At 36.1% G+C, this 16,838-nt stretch overlaps 1 protein-coding gene across 9 annotated transcripts in view; it reads right to left on the reverse strand.

The window, feature by feature from the left end:
• Positions 1–11,854, reverse strand: part of LOC109417984 (inhibitory POU protein) — a 231,644-nt gene extending 219,790 nt beyond the window's left edge. For 7 of the 9 annotated variants that reach the window (XM_062851153.1, XM_062851104.1, XM_062851060.1 and 4 more), the window contains exon 1: positions 9,836–9,952. In XM_062851153.1, the coding sequence (XP_062707137.1) occupies positions 9,836–9,865 (30 nt within the window). In that variant the 5' untranslated portion in view covers positions 9,866–9,952. The other 2 variants (XM_062851015.1, XM_062851243.1) reach the window with 2 other exon arrangements.
• Between the last annotated feature and the right edge of the window lie 4,984 nt (positions 11,855–16,838).

Here is a 16,838-nt window from a genome sequence, read left to right on the forward strand (position 1 = left end):
CGCGCTGCGGAGGACTATGAACTGCACGCGTGCATGGTAGCAGAGAGACTGAAGGAATGCGCAACAAAGTGAACAAGACGAGAACAATCGGGTGCGCGCGAAGTGTGTACGAATATTCATCGAGACTCTACCACATCCCCTTTTCCCTATAAAAAGTTTAATTTTAAATTTGAAGCATTTTTTTTTACTCCAAAGTTTAGCCTAACGATTTTCAAGGATTTAATTAGCATTTCACTAAAATTTTATTTGCCAACTAATGAAAACATATTTAAACTGTTTACTGTTCACAACACCTCACATATCGGTAAACTTTTGAATATAACGCAGTCGGTATCAGTTTACTTTATGGTGTAGCTTCATACCCTTATGAATATATTCTACACGCATGTTCGTTTTATCTGGTGACAGCCTATCATATTAAAATGGTTATGCTTACATGGCAATTCATTCAACGTCGCATAAGGACATGACTATATCCTTCCCTTATTCTTCAATTCAAAGCAACTTAATTTCATGATTTAGTTTATAATTTATCGTATATTTTCTGGGATACCATAATTAAAAACACAATCAAATTCTGATCGTTTGGTTTGTGTAAATTTAGATGAAGCAAATTAACTATTAAGGACAAACGTCTTGAAATTGAAAAGAGCTTCTGACGCACAATTTTTAAATCTTGAGTAGATGCCGAAGTCGCCCATTGTGGTGGCCATTTTGGGTTTCTAACAAGTTTATCCTTAACTTTATTTCAGATCTTTTAATTATTAAAAGTAACAATATTCTAGATCTTCAAAGTATTTTGTATTTTTTTTTTGACGACGTTCAATGAAATGAATATAAACTCCCAATCAGAGGTTATATACAAATACTTAGTTGCACTATAATGGAATCAAAAACATAAATTGTTAAGTGAGGTCTAAAATATCTCTCAGTGGACAACATTTTAGCTATGTAGCGGACTTATCGATCTGAATCGACAATGAATCTAAGGTCCAATATAAATGACATCAAATATGTATGTTATGTTGAACAGCAGCGAATTAATTAAAGATCGCTTTCCAAATTACAGTACCAGTGCGAAACTAATTCCGAATTTCACGATCACCATGCAATATAGTAATAGGCCTATCCTCAGACGACAGCTAGATATGTATTACCCAAACAATATGGAGTTGCTTTCCAATGCAAGATTTTAAATATGTTGAACATCTGGATTTCAGATTCTGAGATCTACACACTAGATCAAAAGTTCGATATCATCAATTATATGTACTTACTACCCTCGTCGGTGAACTATTCTGCAATAGTTTAAGGACCCAATCCACCCCAAAGAACATCACGGGCCATGTTGCTATTTTTTTTCTCTTGATAAACGAGTATCGTAAGCGCAAAAAAATAATTGTTTTAATTGTTTATGATGATGTACTAGAGGATATGTAATTATCAATAGTCTCGAATTATGACCAAAAACCTGTTATTTGGAGCTAAATAAATATTGCACAGTTTCACCTTTTGATTTAATTTCAAATTTCATTATATTATTCCTGATCTACATATACAATTTAATAATATCATTTTTACGACTGATCGGATTTATTTTGATTTATTTCGTTGATTATTAACGTTATTCATGCCAATCGGATAAGATCTGTTGATTCAGGAACTGAATCTGACTGTGCAAACCACTAAATACCGCTTTAAACAAAAAGCCATAGTTCTTGTCTACGTTTCACTTTTTTTTTCTTATTTTATTATACAATTCCTCATACTTTGCAATATGCTGATTTCTTTAGCACTAAGACCGATGTTACCAAACACACATATGTATTTGTTTGTACAGACAAAAAGCTCCGTTTTTTTTTTGAAGGCCAAATGGCACAGGGCACTACCCGGATAAAAACTAACCATAGGGTGTTTGGTGAAAACCATTCCTGCACCATACAGTGTACCAGCTACAATAATGTATATTGTAATGAAATTGTTAACTTAAAGCTTCGCACATTGTAGCTACTATACATTTACATTCGATTTTTATGTAACGCTATATTATACTGTTTTTCTTACGTTTGAACCATTCACTTTTCCGAAACATTATTTTTCCGTGCATTTTTAATTATTTATTCAGTTTTAGATTTTTTCCGTGCTTTGTTTTGTTGATCTTTGTGACTTTTATGATGCAAAGGAAAGGAAAGAAAAAAGTGAATAAGTTGAAACATCAATTTAAAGTCAATAAAATGTTTAAATAAGTAGTAAACCAGATGTCTTAAGAATCGCAGATCGAAGAGATATGGCGGGCTAGGTATGTAGAGTGCGATGAGAGGAACACGATTGACGAACTTTATCTTTGAAGTAGAGCCATCTTTAACATATGGACTGGACTGAATACTGAAAGAAATTCTAATATAGGTTCGTCTGTGGGTTCGCTTCTTAACCTAACTTATACTTGAATCGAACTTGACAGTTTTCTAATGAGTTGTTAAATACATATGTACGTGTATTTCAAACTTTAGTCAAACTGGAGCCTCAATATTGCAATAACGGTTAAGCACGCTGTAATGATACTTATGTACCTCGTCACCCACTTCATGCAACTAGATTAGTGGTCTAATAATGCTCAGCGCGCTCGGCATAGTTCCATCATGCCGCTCAAAGTGTTGCCACAAATAATGCTTAGTTTGCGAAACCCGGTTATCTGGCTGGTGGGGCATGGGAGCCTAAGCTTCAACTGTTAATGCACTCAGAGACTACTCAGACCTCGACTCAGACTTAGACGTGGACGATCCAATATATGAAAGGTTATCCAAAACGCTCTGGAGAATTCCCAAAGCGCATTCTCATAATGCTAGTAAGCCTAAGATGCCATTAACAGGAGGAAAATGACAAGATAATATAACATTACATGGTTTATGTAATGTAAACCAATACAACATAACAAAAGAGAACCATTCCAAAACCATTCAATTAAATGTATAACCAGTGGTGAAACTACAATTAAAAACAATATATTTACGGTACATTTTGTTGTTTGAAACCATATGTGTACCATACAATGTACGGTGTATTAAAACCCACGTATCAGTATTTATTACAATTCATTTACAATATAATGTATGGTTTTGCAAAAAAATATATATGGAGAAAAATATTTTTTTATATTGTTACGATACTTAACAACCCGTATAGTATATTGTAAAAATCTTATTTACAATTTACTGCATGGTGTTCTACATTACATTTTATTGTTTTTGTATTTTTATTTTTACAGTGGTTTCTATAGGAGGCAATCAGTGAAGTACCAGATTGAAAGTAGTGAGCTGGATTTTTGTATGGTGAGATGTTCAATTCTCCATTTCTGCAATGAAATGGTGCAAACAGCGTGGGTTATATGATTTCTTGACTAATTTGATGCTGTTTGAGCAAAAGTTTGGGTAACTGTGTTGTTGAAGTTGCATGAAATAAATAATACAACAACAAAGGTATCCAAACTTTTGCTCAAACAGCATCAAATTAGCCAAGAAATCATATAACCCACGCTGTTTGCACCATTTCATTGCAGAAATGCAGAATTGAACATCTCACCATACAAAAATCCAGCTCACTACTTTCAATCTAGTACTTCACTGATTGCCTCCTATTGTAAAAATATGGTTTTAAATAGTACTGTTACAATACAACGTTCGGTTTTTCTACTGTATTTTTTTATTCGGGTAACCATTAGCTGAAAACAACAGCATCATACTTGTACGATAGACAAGACAGGCTATCGCAGAATAGTCACTTGTCTGGAACTGAATACATATTTCTTATCAATTCACTTTCATATCAATTTTATTTCCGAATAAAATTGTGTTATAAATCTTTACAGGTGTTGCTACACTATTAACTTGTTTTCTAAACCTATCAATTATTATGCTAAGGGAAACTTACATAAAGGGAAATGTATTTCCACTCCAATAACGGCCCGTTGGCTGCTTTCGTTTTTCTATTGATGAAAGATTTTTTCTTAAAAACTAAACAACCGATAAACTACAGTTGTCTTGATAATGAGTGAAGGTTGATCCCTTTCCATGATCATTCTTGATTTTATAATTATACTTTATTAACGACACTTTACCATTGATATTGGCATATGTTAAAGTTGAAGAAGGCTTCGTCGTCGCACAGTTAGCAACGTTAGTCGTCGAGACACACAGAAGACCTCGAAGTGTGGGATCAATTCCCGCTCCAGTAGCGGAAAATTTTCCATCAAACGGCCACTGGGTGTTATGTGTGTTACCTGTTTTCTTGTGTTAGTAAATGTTAAATGTGTGCGACTTCCTGGCTGAAGTCGGCACCTCGTCTTCTGTTTCACGGTACCAGTGAAACAAGAGCTATGAAATGCTTATACGTTTATTTCAGGATCCTTTTTTTTATTCTAAAGAATACAAACTCCGATCATGATAAACTTTTTAGTCTTTCATTTTTTTATGTATCAATACTGCAACACATACAACATTCAAGAGCGATGAGTAAACTTTTCGTATCTCCCAAGAACGAGAAACTTTTCATTAATTCGTTTCAATGAATATAATGATATTTGTTTTTGATGAAGTTGAATATGTTTACTCGCATAACCCAAAAACCGTCAATCCAGCAGTCTTTTAGGTTTTGGGACTGTCTTATCACAATCATTTTTCAATTGACACTACCACATCCATTTATCTAACAGTACTGATTCTCGCATAATCTGGAAACGGTATCCCCTCAGATCATAACCTCGCATCATTGAAGAGCGATAATGCATGAGACTAAATTATAGCAACATTAAGGGGTGAGCACTCTCGCATCGTCTATAAGCAATAGATTACTAGCACATTTTCGTAATATTTAAGAGCGATAACTTATGAATTCACAATCTTGCATCATTTAAGAGCAATCACTATCGCATTATCCAAGAGCGAGTACTCATGAGAACATTTTTCTTGCATCAGCTAAAAGTAAACACTACCGCATCATCCAAGAGCGATTATTTATGGAAATATGTTCGCATCATTTAAGAGCTATGGCTGTCGCATCATCCAAGAGCGAGTATTCATGAGATCATATTCTCGCATCAGTTAAGAGTGAACACCATCGCATCATCCAAGAGCGATCATTTATGAGAATATTTTCGCATCATAAGAGCAATGATCCACGTGATTAAGCTGTCACACAATTTTCGCATCATTTAAGGGCATACATACTTGCATCTTCTAAAAGCGGTTACTCATGAGATCATCTTCTCTTGTCACTCGGAATAGAACACTATCGCATCATCCAAGAGCGATCATTTAGGAGAATAGTCTTGCATCATTTAAGAGCCAAGTTCATGAAATCACATTCTCGCATCATTTAAGAACAAACATCCTCGCATCATCCAAGAGCGTTAACTCATGAGATCACTTTCTCACAACATTTAATACCTAATACTATCGCATCATTTTATCTTCCGTCAGTCGCACAGTCGATCACCACTGTCAGCACCACGCTAATGCTAATAGGTGAGATTTTTTCAACGTATTGACAATATACAACAGCACAAAGGAATAAAAACTATCTTCCAATAAACTATGGCATGTATTAATTAATCCTCCAAGATTAGCCACCCTTATCTTCCTCTTTAAAATAGTGCAGCTGAGATCTGTTTATTAAAATCATGAGTAGCTAAAAACTGCAACACAAAACCTTTTCAGCTTTATGGGTTAAAAGGTCTGAGCTAGAGAGAGAGAAAATCTTCTCAGCGTTCTTTATTTTTCAAAGTTTTTTTTTTTAATTATGCTTACGGTTCAAAATCCATTTTCCGTATTTTTTTTCCAAACTGTATGTTTAACATATTTACTCACAAGTACCGTTTAATATAAACCAATAGTTGTCTATTGCTACACAACCATGTATCAAAATCTTATGGTATATAGCTTTGCTTCAACGTGAAAACCTTAATTTTATACGTCTCCTTTTTAATTACATCATCATGAGCGTATGTAGTGCTACTTTGGCATAAGGCACTACACATTTTTTATATCAATAAATCGATAAATCAAGCATAACCACCACAGATAACAGACATTCATGCTAACATACGTGTGTAGACCCTTTCTATCGTCATTTCAATAAGAAAACCTATCTAGCAACCATTTAGAGATGGCGCAGCAAACGTATTCACATTGTTTGCGTGCAAATGAAAAACAGAAATAACCTCTAATAGATAGCAATTACTTCTTGCAATTGGTTGTATAGATGGCGGAACTAAGCAACGTATATGGTTTTTACAATTATTACACAGGATTTGAGTTAAATTGTTTCATTTGTTATCTGTGGTATAACTTTACATCGTATCGCACCAGTACATTTTTTGTTACTTTTTCATAAAACGAAGCACATTAGGCATGACTATATTTCCGGAAACGTGCAATTACTGAGCATTTGCATAAGCAATATGCCACAGAAGTGTCATACTTGCGCTACACTATTCACGCACTTTACATAATATTTGCACATGAGCAATAAGCTTTCTCCCTCAAGGACACAACAAAAGCATCGAACGACCTACCTGCTTTCTCGCATCCATTCAATAGCGTGACCTTGAACGGCTGATAGTTTCACCGTCAGCACCAACAGAAACAATGCACAATGAAACGGATGCAAAAATTACTGTGCCGGTTAAATCATTCCCTTCACATGGCGGGCCGTTTGGTTTGCATAACGTACATCAACTGCAAGCCGTTCACAAGTATTTGAAAACTATTTTTTTTCAAAGGAACACTTTCTTCCTTTCAAATTCTCACATTTAGATTAATCACGCCAGAGCATCACATTGTTCACTTTTCCAGCATCCCCCCACGCAAGCACAGCTCCACACCATTTCTTTCTGATTTTCGCTTCTATATTTTCACTTAATAATGTTGCACATCACAAGGATTCTATATCCTCGTCGCCATCTTGTGGTAACGACCTAATAAGATCAAGATCAATATCACACGCGCTGCGGAGGACTATGAACTGCACGCGTGCATGGTAGCAGAGAGACTGAAGGAATGCGCAACAAAGTGAACAAGACGAGAACAATCGGGTGCGCGCGAAGTGTGTACGAATATTCATCGAGACTCTACCACACAAGGAATCCACCAAGATTCACTAAAACATCGAAACACAATGTGAGCCTCAAGATCACATCTATCAAATCTTTCAGGAATCCGTTTTTTCCACATTCAAAGAAAACGGTATTTGAAAGTTTCGTGTTTTTTGTAGAAAAATGAATGAATATCGACGCTTTGATGAATTTTCAAAATTTGTACCTGAAAATAACCGTATTAATCAGATCAGAAGATGCAAACCAATCTTCCTAGATATTACTTCCATAAAAAAAAAGACACTACACCGTCTTCAGCCAAAGGCTGCACAGACTGAACATTACATACACGAGACAACGGACAACACACTGAACACCCAGTGGCCCAATGGAGAATTTTCCGTTCGACGAAAAGTTTTCCCCGACTGGAGCGGGAATCGAACCCACACTCCGAGGCTTACGAAACGCCTAGACGACTGACGCCGCTAACCGCACGGCCACGAAGCCCACAACGAATATAAAACATTCCCCATCGATAACTTAGTTATCGGTTATTGTAGTAATTAATATAATGAATACGAAAAAGTATGAGACCTTATCCAGTAATATAATGCTGTTGCGGAAACTGCTCCATCAAGGTGAAAATGGACGCATTTTCTCATATTTTTATTTTTGATTTTTTATCGAAGCAATAGTTTCAAAATCTGTTTTCGTACACATGTAAAGTATGGATCAAGGTATCTTCTGTTTTTTTTTCCTGGTGGAAAATATTTTTCGTTTCTTCAGAAACCATTTTTAAATAAAATTTCGAAAAAAAATGGTTTCTGCATAAATGGAAAACATTTTCCACCACGAGAAAAAAAAAATCAGAAGATACCATGATCCTATACATACGAAAACCGATTTATTGTTTCTTTGTTTTTATTAAAAAATCAAAAACCAAAAAATGAGGAAATGTTTCCAGTTTTGCCTTAAAATACTAATAAGGCTGCCTCGATGGCCGACTTGGATCCCTACTCACGTTTTCAAGAGTACCAATCTTAAAAATTCGTAAACAAATGTCTCTTTTTATAAGTGAGCAAAGCCAGGATAAAAAAATGCAGATTGGATCGATGCTTTGTTCATCAGATTTGTCCTCTAATGTTTGCATGCAAAATTAAAACGTGATTTCTTGATGCTTCACCTACTTTGTTAAATCATTTTGTGATGCCTTTTATGTACCTATTCAATGTTTTAGAAATGTAACAATCTGGCGGTGAAAAACCGTGATCCGTAGATGATAATTCTTTTGTGAATAATTCCTGTGTGAATTATGTTTGATGTCCAGAAGACTAATGCATTGTTCAGCGGTTCTATTTCCGGTTAAATTTCAGATTTCCGAAGCTCAGTTTTACCGAAGTTTGGAAAAATTTTACCGCACGTACGGTAAACATTGCCAATGATTCGGTAGTTTACTGAACGTTCAGTAAGTTTTTTTTCAAACGTCGCATCGGTAATATTTTGCTGAACATTTGGTATTCTGAACATTTACCAAATTAGAACAGTTGAACACGATACTTTATTTTAAGTGTGTGGAATTTAATTAGGAAACATTCCTAGTTCCAGGATCATTTGGAAAACCAATGTTGGTACTGCAGTAAAACTAATTAGTGGCCAGAGTTGCCCCGCATATCAAAAGTAGCCCCACAGGACGGTACATAAGCTTGTATTTGAGACAAAAAAAAATGTTTCGCTGTGATATCTACCGATTTAAAAAATCTTGACATCTGTTCAGAATAGTAGTTTACGCAACAAGGTGCAGAATGAGGATGTTTACAGCACGAGTCGTACATTTATCCAACGAGGCTTGCCGAGTTGGATAATTACGACGAGTGTTGGAAAAATAGAGTTCTGCACCGAGTTGCGTACATCGTTTTTTGCAATTTCATAAACTACCCTTGAGGATAGTTTTATCAAAACTTTTTCATCAAACTGCACACGTATGTTCATAGCCATGCTTAAGAAAATCTGATCATTACAGGTTATACTGAGCAGTTGTCACAATGTTTCAAAACTGCATCCAGAAAGCATCAAGAAGTTGACCAAAACTGAAAACAGTGCTGTAATGGTTTATTACACAATGCAAATCAACCATTACAGCACTTAATTTGGTGTGGGAAAGTATGCCTTTTCCTGTCAAATTTGCGTGAGGTAAAACAGCCTATTACGATGAGAAATTGCAAAAACTTATTTTCACCGAGAGAACATCCAAATGGTCATCATGTGTTCAGTAAAATTCAAATTTCCACAAACGTGCTGTTAAGAGTATTTTGCATAGCTGTTAAGGACAAACGTCTTGAAATCCCGCTTCAACAGAGCATCAAGTCTCAAGAAGCAAGCTTCAAACAACAATATATTTTTATTATTTTGTTCTTGCTCACGTGTAATAAGCTTAAAATAAGAAGATCAAGTGCACTAGTTTTGTTTTGTTTGTTTATTTTGTTGGTAACTGGATACCCTGTCGAGGATGCAAGAGTTAAAAGCCTCTCCCTTGTCCCCCTGCTATTCGAATTCGGTAGACCTCTTCTCAAGAGAGCTACCCTTAAAAATCATTTGAAATTCAAGGATTTAAACTAGAAAAGAAACCCGAGTTAGATCCAATAGTTCATTTGAATTATAATATTTTCATTTCTGATAACTGCATATTGTTATACGAATCGACCAAAAAAGTTAAAGAATGAAATTATAAATCATACAATTCATACTTACATTATGTCTAGGCGACCATGAATTACACATTATTGACGCATCTTCTAAAAACCGACTCTGAAAAAGATAGAAAAAAGGTACATAAAAAATGTTGCAACATAAAACATATCTTAAATTAGCAGGAGTGACCAATACGCGAAAAGATTGCAACAAACGTTTGGACTTAGGAGTAAAACATTATTGATCGTACAATCTTAACCCTAAAAGGAATACCTTCATGGCCTCAGTTTCGTCACCTCGCTGAGTGTGTTCCATCAAAGACGAGCTCTGAAAGGCGCCTGGAGTCCAATGGACCCCAGGTATCCGTTTTAGGGTTAATATAATTTCACCTCAAAACCCATGTGAGAACTTCTCCTACACATGTTCGCTTTAGTAAAACGTCGGCACCTATTTAATGGCAAACATCTTGAAATCTCGGTTCAAAAGTACATCAAAACTTCAGACGCACAAATCTCAAGAAGCAAGTTTCAAACAACAATGCATTTTATTATTCTGTTCTTGCTCACTTGTAATAAGCTTAAAATAAGAAGCTCAAATACGCTGGTTTTGTTTACGAAGACATTTGTGCACTCAAAGTCGTGAGTAGGTGCCAAAGTCGGCCATTGTGGCGGCCATATTGGGATTCTAACAAGTCTGTTCTTAATGTATACCATGCAAAGCCTGCTTCAGAATAAACTAAGTGCGCCGTCTGTTTCCAACTCTTCAAGAAAGCGGACCTGGTGTGATGTTTAAAGTGCATGCTTTTCATGCCAAGGTCCTGAGATCCAATCACACTACCTAAAAAAAACTCTGCTATAGGTTTTTCGAATAATCATCATCCATGATCAATTTGTACAAGTGGACTCCGCAGTTTTTATAGTATCAATATTCATTGGTCATAGGCGTTTTAATATGCAATTTTGCCGTCATCCCAAATAATGATGCATCTGTTTACTTGACTACTCTACTTACTTAAGTGTGGTCTCCAGTTAGCATTGCGGATAAGGCTTTGGATTGCCAATCCGGAGACGGCGGTTTCGATTCCTGCTCCAATCAGGAAACTTTCTTCCATGGGCACAATGTACAAATGCATGTACAACTGTGTTCATAAAAATATCAGTGGAAGCCGTTTTCCATACAAAATGGCCAACTTTGACATCAACCTGTTAGAGGCAGGGAAAATTCCAGTGAGAACGTAGAGCCACAAATAAGAAGAAGAACTCACAACAGCTTATGGAGAAAGCTTTGGTAAACTTTCATAGAGCAAAAATTTAGATTGGGTGCGCCTCAATAACGTACCTCCAAGGTATTGTCTCAATCCATAATTAGATTTACTTTCAATAGGCCATATGAATAAAGCTTAGTGAATACCCAACTCGAAGTCGTATATGATGTAGAATAGGATGCAAAAGTCTGGGCCATATGCGTAAGGCCTGTCCACTTTTTAAAAAATGTTCTCTGATTCTCAAGTCCACTCGTGTACCTGTAGGAGCAACACAACGATTGGGCCCCAACGACAGAACAAAGTTTGTTCTACGAAACTGTAAGTTCGTTCTTTTTTTCCTTTGAGCTCAAAGTAGATCTAGTAGATAGTTAGCTAGATAGAACAATTGTAAGAATTTTTTAGCCGATCGGAGGTCCCAAAATACACCGCTAACTTTGCTTAATTGATTGTAGCCTTCCTAGTAGTTTTTTTTTAAATTTTTATTCGGTGATCCTTTTTTCGATTTCTTATTTCGTTGGAGCTTCCGTTTGGGTTGTCGGAGAAACTGTGCGTTTGAGCCACTTTTACAACTCGCGCGTGACAGAGTCTAAAGCAGGACCTTAAAAAGCGTCAGCAGTCTCTCTAACCCGAGAGTGGCGCTAAAGCTGCTGACGTTGTGTGCTATAGAACCGTTACACCCATACAAACAAGCCATGAAATGTGCAGTCTAGAAATTTCTACCAAATGAGCTCAAATTTCGGGGAAGACATGAAATTTGGCAACGAATCGAATATGCAATGTGAAGCAAAAACGGTTTTTGAACCATTATTTTTAATCGTTCAATTTCAATTCCTATATTCTTCTTAAGAAATGCGTTTCAAAATACTGTTAATGTAAATTTATCATTGTTGTTTAGCAAAATTGGGTTTCCTTATACTATGACTGCGATTTATTTCAATGAAGAGTCAACGATAGCTACTGCCAACCACAAAAGAGTTATGGACGTCATCATTTTGCCTGTCAATTTATCTGAACGATTATTACCAATCTCAATTTTAGAAAATGCACCTATAGCAATTTCTAAATGCAATTAATTCAATGGCGAATGATCCACATTTTCGCTGTCTACAGATGCAATTAATTAGAAATTAAATATGCAATTCTCATCCGACAACAATTTGGCATGGGCGTCATTACCCTTACGACAACTTTCCATGGTTTGTCTCAATCGTTCTGTTTTCATGTATGTATACACAATGTTTGCATGCAACAGAGGCTAGCAGAGACTGTTTTTGCAAGTGAGCGTTGTAGGCACTATTCAAAGACAAATAAATAATCTGCAATGTTTGAGCAATTACAAATGTGAGCACCCTAGAAGTTAGAACGTTTTGAATGTAAATGCGTAAAATACCAGTTTCACCACTATAAATCATGCGCCTGTGCAGGTCTATGCCGTTATTTGCTCATTTCTGCCAATCATTTGAAATAACCATGTTATAATTGCTTCATGTAAAACATATATCAAGTCTACGCGTATTGAATTATATGCCATCGATCTGAAAGACGGAAGGATGTGATTACTATATATCTGGATGAATTTACCTTTGAAACTCAGCTCCAGCTCATGATTAACCGACAAATTTAATTAAAACTATTTAAAATTAATTACCAGGCCAATAGCAAATAAAGTTGTGCGTAGATATTCAGTAGCATATGGAGGTAGATTCTATTGATTATATTGGTTTATAATTAAACGCCAATGATCTAATATAATTAAGCTCGATGCAACGATTAAATTAAATAACATTCGTTTAAGCGAATGCATAATTAAAACGTTCATTAAGAGCGACCCGTTATTCAAACAACAGGATGAATTGCGATTGAAGTAGGAATCGAGTGATGACACGAAACATGTATCTTAAAAAACCCGTGCATTTTCGGACTCACGGCTTATTTGAGTGACCAGTTATTTTTTTATTTTTGAAAATACGCATTGGGTGTAGTATTTTGAGCTCCTTTATTAGCAAGTATATTTTAAGAAATCATTGCAATCAGAGAGTCAAGTTATTAGGAGACAAAATATTTACGCATGACCAGAAACAAAAAAAAACTTAGAGCTTACATTTTGCTCTTTGTCATTTTTTCGGTCAAGGCAAAAAAATATGGGTACACAAAAAACTCACTATATTGACGACATACGCGGCAACTTGTGACGTGGTTGGGGGGGGGGCAAGGCCTCTCAAAATCAATGAAATTCGGATAATATCGACGCAGTTCATCTAGTTTAGGCATATTCACGTGAAAACTAGTGCATTGAGCTGAAAAAAGTTGAATATTGTCCAATTTTGAAGAGCTTCGCCCCCCCCAACTACGTCACAAGTTGGCGCCTATGATTGACGACGATTGTTTTGAAGACTTTTGGGTAGTTTTTGGCGTTTCAGTCTTTTCGGGGTCACAAACAACGATCCTTATTGTAAACGTTGGAAGAAGAAAACATTTAGTTTATTTTCACCCCAAAAATACTGAAACGCCAAAAACATGGCCAAAAACTACCCGAAAGTAGGAAGGCCAAGGGAATAACAGCATGGTTTTCAGCAGGAGTAACATATGTTTCTTTTGTATGGCGAAAAGCATTTAAATTTAAAATTCTCGAAATGAAAAGCACCACATGTGCACAATCATAACCACTAGCGTGCACAGGGGAGGGGGGGCACAGGGGAGGGGGGCACATGGGGGGGGGGGGTCAAAAAAAAATCTGTGCACCATTTTTGCAATTCTTGCACCTTGGATCCTACCACGCAATGTTGAGAATCACTGAGTTATGGGGGCAAGAAATGCACCACATACAATTTCTCAGTATCATGCACAATCATGATGTTCTCAGAATCATCTAGGCTAATCTCACGCACCATCTTTTATATAATCAGTGATGTCAGCCCCACATTTAAAAAACATGCACCATTTTGGCATTTCGTATTCCAAAACTGTATTCTATGTACGTGAATCATGGTGACTTCGGCACCACATTGATTTCTAAGCACCATATTTGCAATTCGTGCACCTAGCCATACAATATAACGAGTATCACTGAATAACAGTGACGACTAATACAGCACACTAACATCGTGCACCTTCTTCAAAGCTTTCTTCAAAGCTATCCACAGAATGATATAGGTATCCACGCATTATGATGATCTCATGAAATGTCTTTTTATCAATTAGGTATCTAATACCTCATACTGATATGCACCATCACGAAATTTCATGCACCATCACAGCTTTTCAAGCACCATTTCAGCGTTTATTATATCATCATTTATTTTGTATTCTATGCACTATTTTTGCAATTCGTGCACCTAACCATGCAACATGTTGATAAGCTTGGAAAAACGATGACAAATATTTCATTATGCACCATAGTTGACAAATAAAAATTATGCACCATCTTCAAAGCTTTTCAACCACCATTTTGGCATTCACTATATCATCTAGGCATCTTATGCACCATTATGATGTGGTTCACAAGTGAATCCCATACATCATTTTGATATTTCGCATGATTTCTGTGCCGTATTGAGTTTCCTGCACCATTTTTGCAATTCGTGCAAATACATATGAAATTTGTTAAGGAGAACAGAATGCACCATATAAACATCATGTGGCTCCTTTGCATTCCATGCACCACCATGATGTTCACATCAATATCTAAGCACCATCTCACGTGTCATCTAAGCATTTTATTCACATTTGAATTTCATGAGCTCCAGTTTGCCATATCGTACCCCCAAATGTATTCCATGTACCTGATCCATGTTAACTTTCGCACCACATTAAATTCTATGCATCATTTTTGCAATTCTTGCATTTTGGATTAAACCACCCAATGTTGAGAATCGCTGAATCATGATGGCAACAAATGCACCGCTGACACATACATTTTTTTTTAGTATCTCATTCACAACCATGATGATCTCAGAATCATCTAGGCTATTCTCACACAATCTTTTAACTAATCAGTGATGTCAACACCATATTTGAAAAACATGAACGTGAACCATGGTGACTGCGGCACCACACTGAATTCCAAGCACCATATTTGCAATTCGTGCACCTAGTCATACACAATGTCGAGTGTCGCTGAATAACGGTGACAACAAATATAGCACGGTGTGCCAAAAACCGTTATTATCAAACAAAAATGTCCACCAATTTGGCACCCGTCATTTGAAAGATATACTATCCTAGTATCTACTCTGAAAATTTGAAAATCTTCCATCGAGAGAAATTGAAGTTTTCGCCATTTGAGCATATTGCGTTATTTCTATACAATTTTCATATATGAGTAAATATGAACATATCGTGGTTCTACGGCTATTTGTGATTTCTACAAATATATGTACATTAGTTTTTCAAATACTTATCAACATGTATGATATCCAAGCATAGTTTCTGCAAATTTGACAACATTTTGTTAGAGGAATCACAAGTTACAGTAATTTGAATAGTTTACTCTGATATCCCAACATATTTCCCTAATATGTTACCTAGGATTCAGTTACTTACATATAAGTTTCAAACCCGTATACGTCATCAAAACATTTTTTTAGCAATTTGTAATGAATATACGTGATTGTTGGGCACAAATGCGATAAATTTTGAATCATTATATTGCTGGGTTTGATAGGCACGCTGGCTTAAGAGTTTAAGACATTTATAAAATAATTTGAAAAAGTGTTAGGAAGAAAATCTACCACATGTTTAAAATACTTTCTAGTCTACCATAAAAGAGTAAAAATGTGTCTTTAACATGGATAACCGATCTTTTTTAAAAATAAAAAAATATATTCCATCAGATAATTGGAGTTATAGCTTATGGTATTGGGTATCAACTCCAATTTATCAAAAATTAAGTGAGATTATGAGATTATCATATTTACACATTGTTGTTACAAATTGTAGCAACAACAATATATATAGTAGCATGGGTAGAAATAGACATTTCACTCCTGCACACTTTTTGAGTTCCATTTTAGCCCCATATAAACTGTGCAGGCCCATATAGCCGAGGCGGTAAACGCACGGGTATTCAGCATGACCATGCTGAGGGTGACGGGTTCGATTCCCGGTCGGTCCAGGATCTTTTCGTAAAGGAAATTTCCTTGACTTCCTTGGGCATAGAGTATCTTCGTGCCTGCCACACGATATACACATGCAAAATGGTCATTGGCAGAGGAAGCTCTCAGTTAAAAACTGTGGAAGTGCTCATTGAACACTAAGCTGAGAAGCAGGCTTTGTCCCAGTGAGGACGTTACGCCAAGAAGAGGAGAGGAAACTGTGCAAAATTTCAGCACGATCGGAGAAACTATATTTTAGCGCCAGCCGTTTTAAGTTTTCATACAATTTACTATGGAAAAAATCACCATTTCAAAGACAAATCGCCAAATCTTTGATTGAGCTGAAATTTTGCACAGTTAATATGAGGGCAAAATGGCACTCAAAAAGTATACAGGAACGAGAGTTTTACCATTTTCCCATATAACCGTGTCCCAGACTAATACATATGGAACAATACATATAATCCTGTGTTTGACATTTAGGTTGAAAATTGCATAAACAATTTATATTACTTTTCCTATACTTCAAAATGATTAGCTATGGTCCACTGCACGAATTTATTCTGGCCTGCTTACTCTCACAGAAAATTTGACGTTTGAGAGGTGTCGACACCGCTCAAACGTCAAATTTCGTGTGAGAGTAAGCAGGCCAGAATAAATTCGTGCAGTGGACCATTGTGCTTCTTGTCGTATCTAATTCAAAGTT

Source organism: Aedes albopictus, chromosome 1, assembly GCF_035046485.1.
Source record: "Aedes albopictus strain Foshan chromosome 1, AalbF5, whole genome shotgun sequence".
Taxonomy (NCBI): domain Eukaryota; kingdom Metazoa; phylum Arthropoda; class Insecta; order Diptera; family Culicidae; genus Aedes; species Aedes albopictus.